The sequence below is a fragment of the Bidens hawaiensis genome, unplaced genomic scaffold (genome assembly GCF_021521415.1).
Source record: "Bidens hawaiensis isolate Kalapana, Puna unplaced genomic scaffold, B.hawaiensis_p1.1 tig00000512_1, whole genome shotgun sequence".
Taxonomy (NCBI): Eukaryota; Viridiplantae; Streptophyta; class Magnoliopsida; order Asterales; family Asteraceae; genus Bidens; species Bidens hawaiensis.
In genome coordinates this window covers 2852735-2861049 of record NW_027491033.1, presented here as the reverse complement: position 1 = coordinate 2861049, position 8315 = coordinate 2852735, and the positions used below count along the sequence as shown (strand labels likewise).

The window sequence follows — 8315 nt, the reverse complement described above, 5'->3', positions numbered from 1 at the left end:
TTTTTTAATTTATGTATTTTTTCTATTTAAATGTAGTTTTTATTTATGATTTTGATGTATTTTTTTATTTTAATGTAGTTCTTTTAATTTTATATTTAAATATGTAATGAATTATCATTTAAAAAAACAAAAAAGTGTAAAAGTGACCGGACGCCACATGGCGCATAATGCTCAGGGTGAGTTATTATGACGACACCCTCTTTTAGCAAAAAAAGCATAACTCTGGTTGAGCGCCACATGACGCATAATACCCTGAGGTGATGCATTATGACTACACATGGTCTAAGGGCCAAACTATCTTGTGAAACTTTACCCATATCACATATGGGTTGTATGGCAAACATATGGGGCATATGGCACCATATAGGACGTATGACAGTTGTGAAACTTTACTCATACATGACATATGGCAAACATACGAGTTGTATGACGAAGATACGGTCCATGTGACATCATATAGCTCTTATGGCAATCAATGTTGTTTCTGCCATGGCCAATGATTTCACCTATACGAGTCAAATGAACCCCACGAAACTCATATGTAGTAAAGCCTTCAATATATGTTAATGTGTTTGGATTCACATTTCTTTGCTCATTTTCTCATTTTGTAAATAGAGGAACTAGATAGAGTGTGGGAACCTTCCATTAACGAGTCCTTGTTTTGATACTCGCTCAAGTGTCGAAATCTTACTTAATTTATTTATGTTTGTTAAGGGTGTAGAAGAAATAATCAACATGAGTATACGCTGCTATATACTTATAGGATACTGGAAATATCGAGGGTTAAAGAGAGAATGCACATTATTGTGGCAGAGCTCATCGAGGGCAGTTTTGTATACAAATTCCGTGAAAATTGTTGTCGGGAAGTTATAACCCCAACCAAAACCTTGCAGCTTATATTTACTTAGTTTAGTAATTGGGTTCATGAATAGGTAGTCATGGGTATAACGTAGCTAGGTAACCTATCGATCGACACATACATGAAGTGAATGCTTATTCGTGCTAGTAGTCTATGCACATAGGTGTGCAAGTAGCCAAGTAGGCACGGGTGTGCCAACCGCACATACTTAACAAGAGTAAACTTTGGTTACGCAAGTACTAGTCTACTAGAATGGTGCAAGAACTTGGTCAAGTGAGTAATCTATTGCTATTTGTCTTACGTCTATGAGCCCTCGTTTAGTTTTCCCGATTTTTTCTCTTTACTTAATAAATAAACATGAGAAGTAAATATAAACTATGTCTATAGTATTAAAGAATTTTATGAATACTTTAGTATTATATGTATTCTTTTGATTTTTATTCATATCAACGTATTTTGTTTTAAATATTTTCCCAACAATTAGTTTCTTTATAATTTACAGGATCGTCTCCGAGAATTTAAATATCTCGGTCGAGCCAATATAAAATGGCCCGTAGGCTATAACGAAAATTTTTTATTCGCTAATGTACATGGATAAAACTTTTATCGACTGATTTATTATAAGCAAAAATCATTCTGAGCATGTAGCTATCTCATTAACCATTGCAATAAACCTTATTTTTAACACCAAAAAACATATATACGTAATATGTATAAAAAAAAACTCTGTGTCCCCGAACCTTATGTGTCCCGGCCGATAATACGGCTCGCACACCCTCTGAGCCTCCCCTAATAATTTACTTCCCGTCTAGGACGCTTACTTGCAAGTAACACCCCATGTAGGCAAATTACTTTCCGTTGACGGTGTTATTTTACTTTGGATTTGATTAATCGTTTTTTTCTCCAACACGAAAGTTAAAATAAAAGGTCAAAACCCATATTGCCGCTTTGTTTATTATCCATGAAACAATCAAACAACATATAAAATAAAATAACAAATAAGTCGTTTATCCAAACCATTAAACAACCAAAAGAATAATATAATAACTTTAGTTCCCGCGTCACCGTCACCCTCAACAACTTCAACTTTCCTATTCTATTCTATTCCTTGCTTCCTTCCCATTCCATTACTGAGTCAACAACGACTCTGTCAACTCCACTACCTTTCCCTTATTCCATCCACCCCATTCCCATTTCCATCATTCAACATATGGCTTTGTTTCTCTCTGTTCTCTTCACCCTCTCTCTCATCTCCATTTCTCATTCTCAAACACAACCTCCCCGAGCCCGCCTCATCGACTGCGGTGCCACCACAGGCTCGGTGATCGAGGGTCGGGAATGGCTTCCCGACACCGAGTTTATATCAACGGGTGTTTCCCGAAACATTATGGAAAGCGTCCTGGACAGGACGCTTTCCACGGTCAGAACATTTCCTCTTCTACCGAATAATATTCGGAGGAGGAAGTTTTGTTACGTGGTCCCCGTGTACCGCACGGGGAAGTACCTCGTGCGGACGACTTATTATTATGGGGGTGTCAACGGGCGGGGTTTTGATATGCCGCCCGTGTTTGATCAGATTGTTGACGGGACGTTTTGGAGCCTTGTGAATACGACCGAGGATTATTTGAAACGAAACGCCTCGTATTATGAAGGCGTGTTTCGGGCGGCTGGGAAGTCGATGAGTGTGTGTTTGGCTGCGAATACGTATACGGAATCCAACCCGTTTATATCGGCGCTAGAGTTTGTGTTGTTGGGTGATTCGTTGTATAATTCTACGGATTTTGGTAATTCGAGTTTGAGGTTGGTTGCAAGGCACAGTTTTGGATACGATGGACCGGTGATCGGGTATGTTAGTTTTGTTAATTTGATAATCATCTAGTTATGGGTTGGCACAACTAACCAATTTAGAAAACGAGTGGTGTTTTGGTTGACATGTTTATTTGAATGGGTCGTGTTTTAGTTGACCTGTTTAATCCGTTATCCTTTAGCTAACCAAGTTGATCCACTAACCCATTTAACCAAATTTACAACCCACCAACTCGACCCGATTGAACAATTCGACCCTCCAACTTGTTTAGTTAAACAAGTTGACCCACTAACCTATTTATGACCCGTTGAACCCATTTTTTGATTTTTTTTCTATCACCCACTAGCCCGATTAACAAGTTTACAAGTTGATTATCACCCATCAACCAGTTTGACATGTATACATAAATGGCTTTAATTATTCTTCTTCGGGTTACAAGATTTAAATGTGTGTGGATTAGTGTTAATGTTTTTGACATGAATAAATATATAAGTCGTGTTTGGGTTGAACCCTCTAACCTGATACGATTGAGCAATTCAACCCTCCAACTTGACACGATTCTACCCGTCAATTATATACGATTGAACAATTCAACCCACCAACATGTTTAGTTACACAAGTTAACCCACTAACCTATTCATGACCCGTTTAACCTATATTTACAAACCACCAACTTGATTAACACGTTCAGAACTTGATTATCACCCGCCAACCCATTTGACACGTTGGAAAAATGGGTAAAATGGGTCATGTTTAGGTTACAGAATCTTAAATGTATGCGGGTTACGGTTGATGTTTTTTACACGAATAATAATAATAAAGACATGTCAAGATTGAGCAATTCAACCCGCAACCTGTTTGACACGTTTAGATGAATGGGTTAAACATGTCGGTGTGTCCTAGTTATAGCTGACAATATTTACACAAATAAAAATACGAGTCGTGTTAGGATTGAAAATTTCAACCCGCCAATCCAGCAAACTGACACAATGAATCCCCTAAAGTACTAGAATGGTTTTTCATAAGATTTGTAAACAATGTCTAACAAAAACCATGAAATTACAGGTTCCCAGATGATCCATTTGACCGGTACTGGGAGCCATCTGGTGCCAACAATCCTACACCATCACAAGGAGAAAATGTAGCAATCAATGGGTTCTGGAACCTACCTCCAAGGAAGATCTTCCAAACCCAGTTAACGGTCAACCCGCCACGGCCCCTGGAGCTTCAATGGCCTCCTGAACCCCTCATAAACTCAGATTACTACATTGCTCTCTACTTCGCAGATGACACCGGAACAACCTCAAGATCATTAAGCATTACCATAAATAATGTCACATTTTATAATAATCTTAGTGTCACTCAATCTGGTGTTGTTTTGTTTGCGAACCGATGGCCGCTTTCGGGGCCCACAAAGATTACACTAACTCCTGCTAGTGGATCAACTCTTGGTCCTTTGATTAATGGTGGAGAGTTGTTTGAAGTGATTCCTGTTGGTGGAAGAACTCACACGCGAGATGGTATGATCATTTGTTGAATACTATACTTTGATGACACGTTTTCGGGTCATAATTTTTGTATTATTAAAAAAATTTGTGTTTTATAGTGATCGGGTTGAATGGTTTGAAGAACGCTTTTGAGAACCCTCCGTTTGATTGGAATGGTGATCCTTGTTTACCTAAGGAAAACGCGTGGACTGGAGTTACATGCTCTAACGGAACTAATATTCGCGTTACCGGATTGTGAGTTGACTTCAGTTGACCTTAATATATATATGATGATCACATTTTGTTACTTGTGAATTTGATTTAATTTGTGTTTTGTTTTCAGAAATCTTACAAGCATGAGGCTTTCAGGATCTTTGTCTCCCAACATTGCAAATTTGACTGCTTTAAGTGACTTGTATGAAACTTATTTACTTCTAAACTTTTGTCACAAAATTAAAGTTCTATATGCAAAATGTGTAAATTTTATAGAATTGGAAGTTTAATGAACTGTTTGGTGTACTTGACAGATGGCTTGGGAATAATAGCTTATCTGGATCTCTTCCTGATTTCAGTACATTGAGGATGTTAAAGACTCTGTAAGTTTTAGATTCTTGTTTTTAATGTTGATTTTTTTATCTTAACTAAATAAGAACATGCCACAATTAATGGATCTATGCTTTGTTTATTTATGAAATGTAACATTAATAAATGGATAAAATAAAATAAAATAAAATAATAACATTTAAATACTGAAGTTTCTTTGAATGTACGATTGTCTTTTGAGTCCAAAAACAATAAAAAGAAAAAGAAAATTGATTTACATTATAAGTTAAATAAAATGGAACCCGTTTACTGAATTTATTTCATCGCTCTTTGTCGTCTTTGGCAAATATTGATGGATTGCAGGACATGTAAGCTCTAATATTATGCAGATGAAGTGAATGTTACATTGTTTGGTTACTTATGGTGGGCCATGGGGGCCAATCTGTTATATGATGTGCAACGTATTATATTAGTTTTGTACATTTAAAACATTAAGTTACACCCCCCACTGTATTCAAACACTTGCCTGAATAATGTCTCGTATAATTTGTTATTGTAGATTCTTGCAAGACAATAACTTGACGGGTCGTGTTCCGAGCAGCCTCAAAGAGAAACTAGGATCAAACTTAAGGTAACCTTTGATACTTGTTACCTTACCTTAAAAAAATTATGTTTGTTGTTTGGGAATCTAATATGGTTTTTTCATCTTCCTTTTGGTGTTCAGGGTTGACCCACAAAATTCTTGAGCTATACAAGAGTTTTCACCAAACCACAAGGTGGTGTCATTCAAGTTCTTTTTTTTATTCTTTTTGGTTACAAATTTGTGAATTAATTAAATGTTTATGTAAGTGAAAGAAAAATTGTTTGTACTTTGTAAAGTTATATAAATATAATGCATTCATTAAATTTTTGGTCCCTTGTATTTAATTCAGTTTTAAAAGTGTTTACTCTTTTTGCACTAGACTCTACAGCATAGGCTAGCTTTTCTCTCTTTTAACTCTCTTGAATGAATGTTAGCTGTCTAACAACCTATGCTAGTATCTAAATCAAGTTCTATTTTATATGAAAATAAGAGTGTAGGCGATCTCAGCCACTCGTGTATTACTTGAGATCGATTTCAAACAACTTAGCAAATTGACTTAAATGAGCACAAGCTTATCAAACTAGAATAGACTAACAAAACTACTACTTTTTTATATTAAATGTATATTTACATAATAATTATTATGTATAAAATTACAATAAATAGAACTACCAAGCTTTTGCATATTTTATATTTAATAAATACTAAACTAGCTAATTTCGAGCTTTTGTACTAACGAGCTGAACATAAGCTTACATGAGCTCCATCTTAACTCATTTATAACTTTTTTCCCTATCTAGTTGTTTGCATGTTACTGGCGGGATTCCGTGAGTTTATTAACAACAGGTTTTCATGGTCACCAATATCTATTTAAAATTCTGTTAATATTAAAACTAATCCGAATTCTAAAGCACTTTAACAAAAGTTAACTTGAATCCTTTTAACCTTATTTAAAAATATAATTACACATTAACTTAACTTAACAACACTTAAATAATTTAACCACAACATTCATACCAATTGAAGCAAACTACTTGAAAAAATAAATGCAGACACTAGTACACTACCTAAACACCTTACCTGTCCAGCATTCCTTTCCTACCGGAATACACCGGCAGCATAGAGTTGCTCCGTGCTTGGCTGCACACCGGCACGTTAACCATCGGCCTTATCTTTATACCGGCAGATCTAGTCCTCTCCAACCCCTTCTTCACCCTCTTCACTTTCTCTTTCTTACTCTCTTCATCAATCGAAGACGAAGATGACGACGAGGAAGACTTAGAAGCCGATGCCGAAAGCGAAGAACCCCTATGCTTCTTTAGCCTTAACAACTCTTTCCATAAAACCGTACATTTAGGTGGCCTAGGAGATGGATCTTCATCGATAAACCAACCCATTCTGTTATTATTACTAATACTGTTACTGTTACTATTACTACTACTGCTGTTACGGTTGCCAGTGTTACTACTAATACTAATATTATTAATATTAATATTTATATTAATATTATTATCTTCCAACTTGACCTCCTTTGCAACATTCACATTAAGATCTTCGTATTTAGGATTTACTTTCATAAGCTTCTCGTGGCATTGTTTCTGACCAAAGGGAAGCAGCTTCCCTTGGAAGAACAGCTCGTCAGCAGACAACATTGTTGTCGGAGATGTTAATGTGGTTGACAAAAACTCAAACTCGCCAGTTTTTGTTTTCTCGTTTTCTTTCTGCTTGTGGTGTGGGTTAATGGTGATGAAGTTTGCATCGTCTATATCGTCGGCTGACGTGGCAGTTGCCGGAGAAGATACAAGTGAGACCATTATTTTTTTAATGGTCTTGGGTGAAGATGAAGCTGTAGTTGAGTTTGTAGTGGTGTATGTATGTATTGTATATAGGGAGTGATGAGAGATACTTTATTGGTTGGCTGGCTGGCTGTTATTTTGTTGGGAGTAAGTTGGACGGTGAGAATATTAAAGTTCTTGAACTTCTTTTGTCATATGCTCTAAATGTGTGTTAGGATTAGATCCAAGCTATATTTTTATATTCATGTAACACTAACATGCAGGGGCGGATCTATAGTAGAAATGGATGGTTCCAAATGGGTGGTTTCCCGGAACCACCCGAGTTTCAAAATAATAATGTATTTGTATATATAAAACATTAGAGGAACCACCTTATAAATTAGGAAGGAACCACCTTAAAAACATTTGAAACGTTTGGCCAGCTGGTAAGGTGCTGGTTTTGTAACTTGAAGGTCACAAGTTTGATTCCGGATTTCCATATAATTTTTGAACTTTTTTTCTTGAACTCTTCCTTTTTACTAACTACTGCACAACCCATTTAGGGTTTTATTAGTCAAAAAATAAAACACACAGACACTAAACACAATGGCGCCTTCTATCTCCCCTGTCCCCTCTTCCCCGTCGGCCGTTCCCCGACCACCACCGCAGCTTTTCCGGCCGTTCTCCAACCTCCTGCCTTCGTCTCCTCCTGTCTTCTACTCTTCCTCGAAGCTCGATTGCTCGAATCCTCCCACTTTGAAGGTAAGTTTGCATTCATTTGTTAAATGTTAATTGTTCTTGACTTGTTAATTGTTCTTGATTGCTAACTACTTAATTGTTAGGTTATTTGTTAAATTTAGTTTTAATGGCTTGTGGTCACGAATAGTATATTTCAAATCATGGTTGTTGGTGTTGGGTGTTAAAATAGTTGGAAAGATAAGAGTGGTGGTGTCGGTGGATGTTTTTTGTTGAGGTAAGGTTAATTGTGTGAATATGGTTTCTAACCGACCCGAACCTCAAACGGACCCGGAATTTATTATTGTATTTTTATTATGTAATGAACTTTGCCCGAACCATATAACCGACCCGAACCTCAAACCGACCCGGAATTTTTTATACCCGATTCTATGAAATTGAATCATCTAAAAGTTGTGCACCACCTGAAAAAAATTCCTGGATCCGCCACTGCTAACACGAACACACATCTATAAAGAAAAAGACACTTTTAATTACTTTCTAATATCTAATAACTTAGATAATA

The 8315-nt window shown here is 36.5% G+C and overlaps 2 protein-coding genes across 2 annotated transcripts; one reads left to right on the top strand and one right to left on the bottom strand.

The window, feature by feature from the left end:
- The first annotated feature begins 1854 nt into the window (after positions 1–1854).
- LOC143631339 (putative LRR receptor-like serine/threonine-protein kinase PAM74) lies at positions 1855–5602 on the top strand. The gene is made up of 7 exons (XM_077100134.1): positions 1855–2704; positions 3732–4186; positions 4273–4408; positions 4497–4568; positions 4681–4749; positions 5256–5327; positions 5421–5602. The coding sequence occupies exons 1-7, from the start codon at positions 2070–2072 to the stop codon at positions 5440–5442; spliced, it is 1461 nt and encodes a 486-aa protein (XP_076956249.1). The 5' UTR covers positions 1855–2069; the 3' UTR covers positions 5443–5602.
- Positions 5603–6216: 614 nt separating this feature from the next.
- LOC143631330 (uncharacterized) lies at positions 6217–7327 on the bottom strand. Its single transcript, XM_077100125.1, has one exon. The coding sequence runs from the start codon at positions 7091–7093 to the stop codon at positions 6356–6358; it is 738 nt and encodes a 245-aa protein (XP_076956240.1). The 5' UTR covers positions 7094–7327; the 3' UTR covers positions 6217–6355.
- Between the last annotated feature and the right edge of the window lie 988 nt (positions 7328–8315).

What these genes read in the sequence shown, in the direction of transcription:
- LOC143631339 (XM_077100134.1), top strand. Translation starts at nt 2,070, where the DNA reads ATGGCTTTGTTTCTCTCTGTTCTCTTCACCCTCTCTCTCATCTCCATT. An exon ending in AAGAACTCACACGCGAGATG is followed by an intron (nt 4,187 to 4,272) that starts GTATGATCATTT and finishes TGTGTTTTATAG; the next exon opens with TGATCGGGTTGAATGGTTTG. An exon ending in TTGAGGATGTTAAAGACTCT is followed by an intron (nt 4,750 to 5,255) that starts GTAAGTTTTAGA and finishes TTGTTATTGTAG; the next exon opens with ATTCTTGCAAGACAATAACT.
- LOC143631330 (XM_077100125.1), bottom strand. Translation starts at nt 7,093, where the DNA reads ATGGTCTCACTTGTATCTTCTCCGGCAACTGCCACGTCAGCCGACGAT.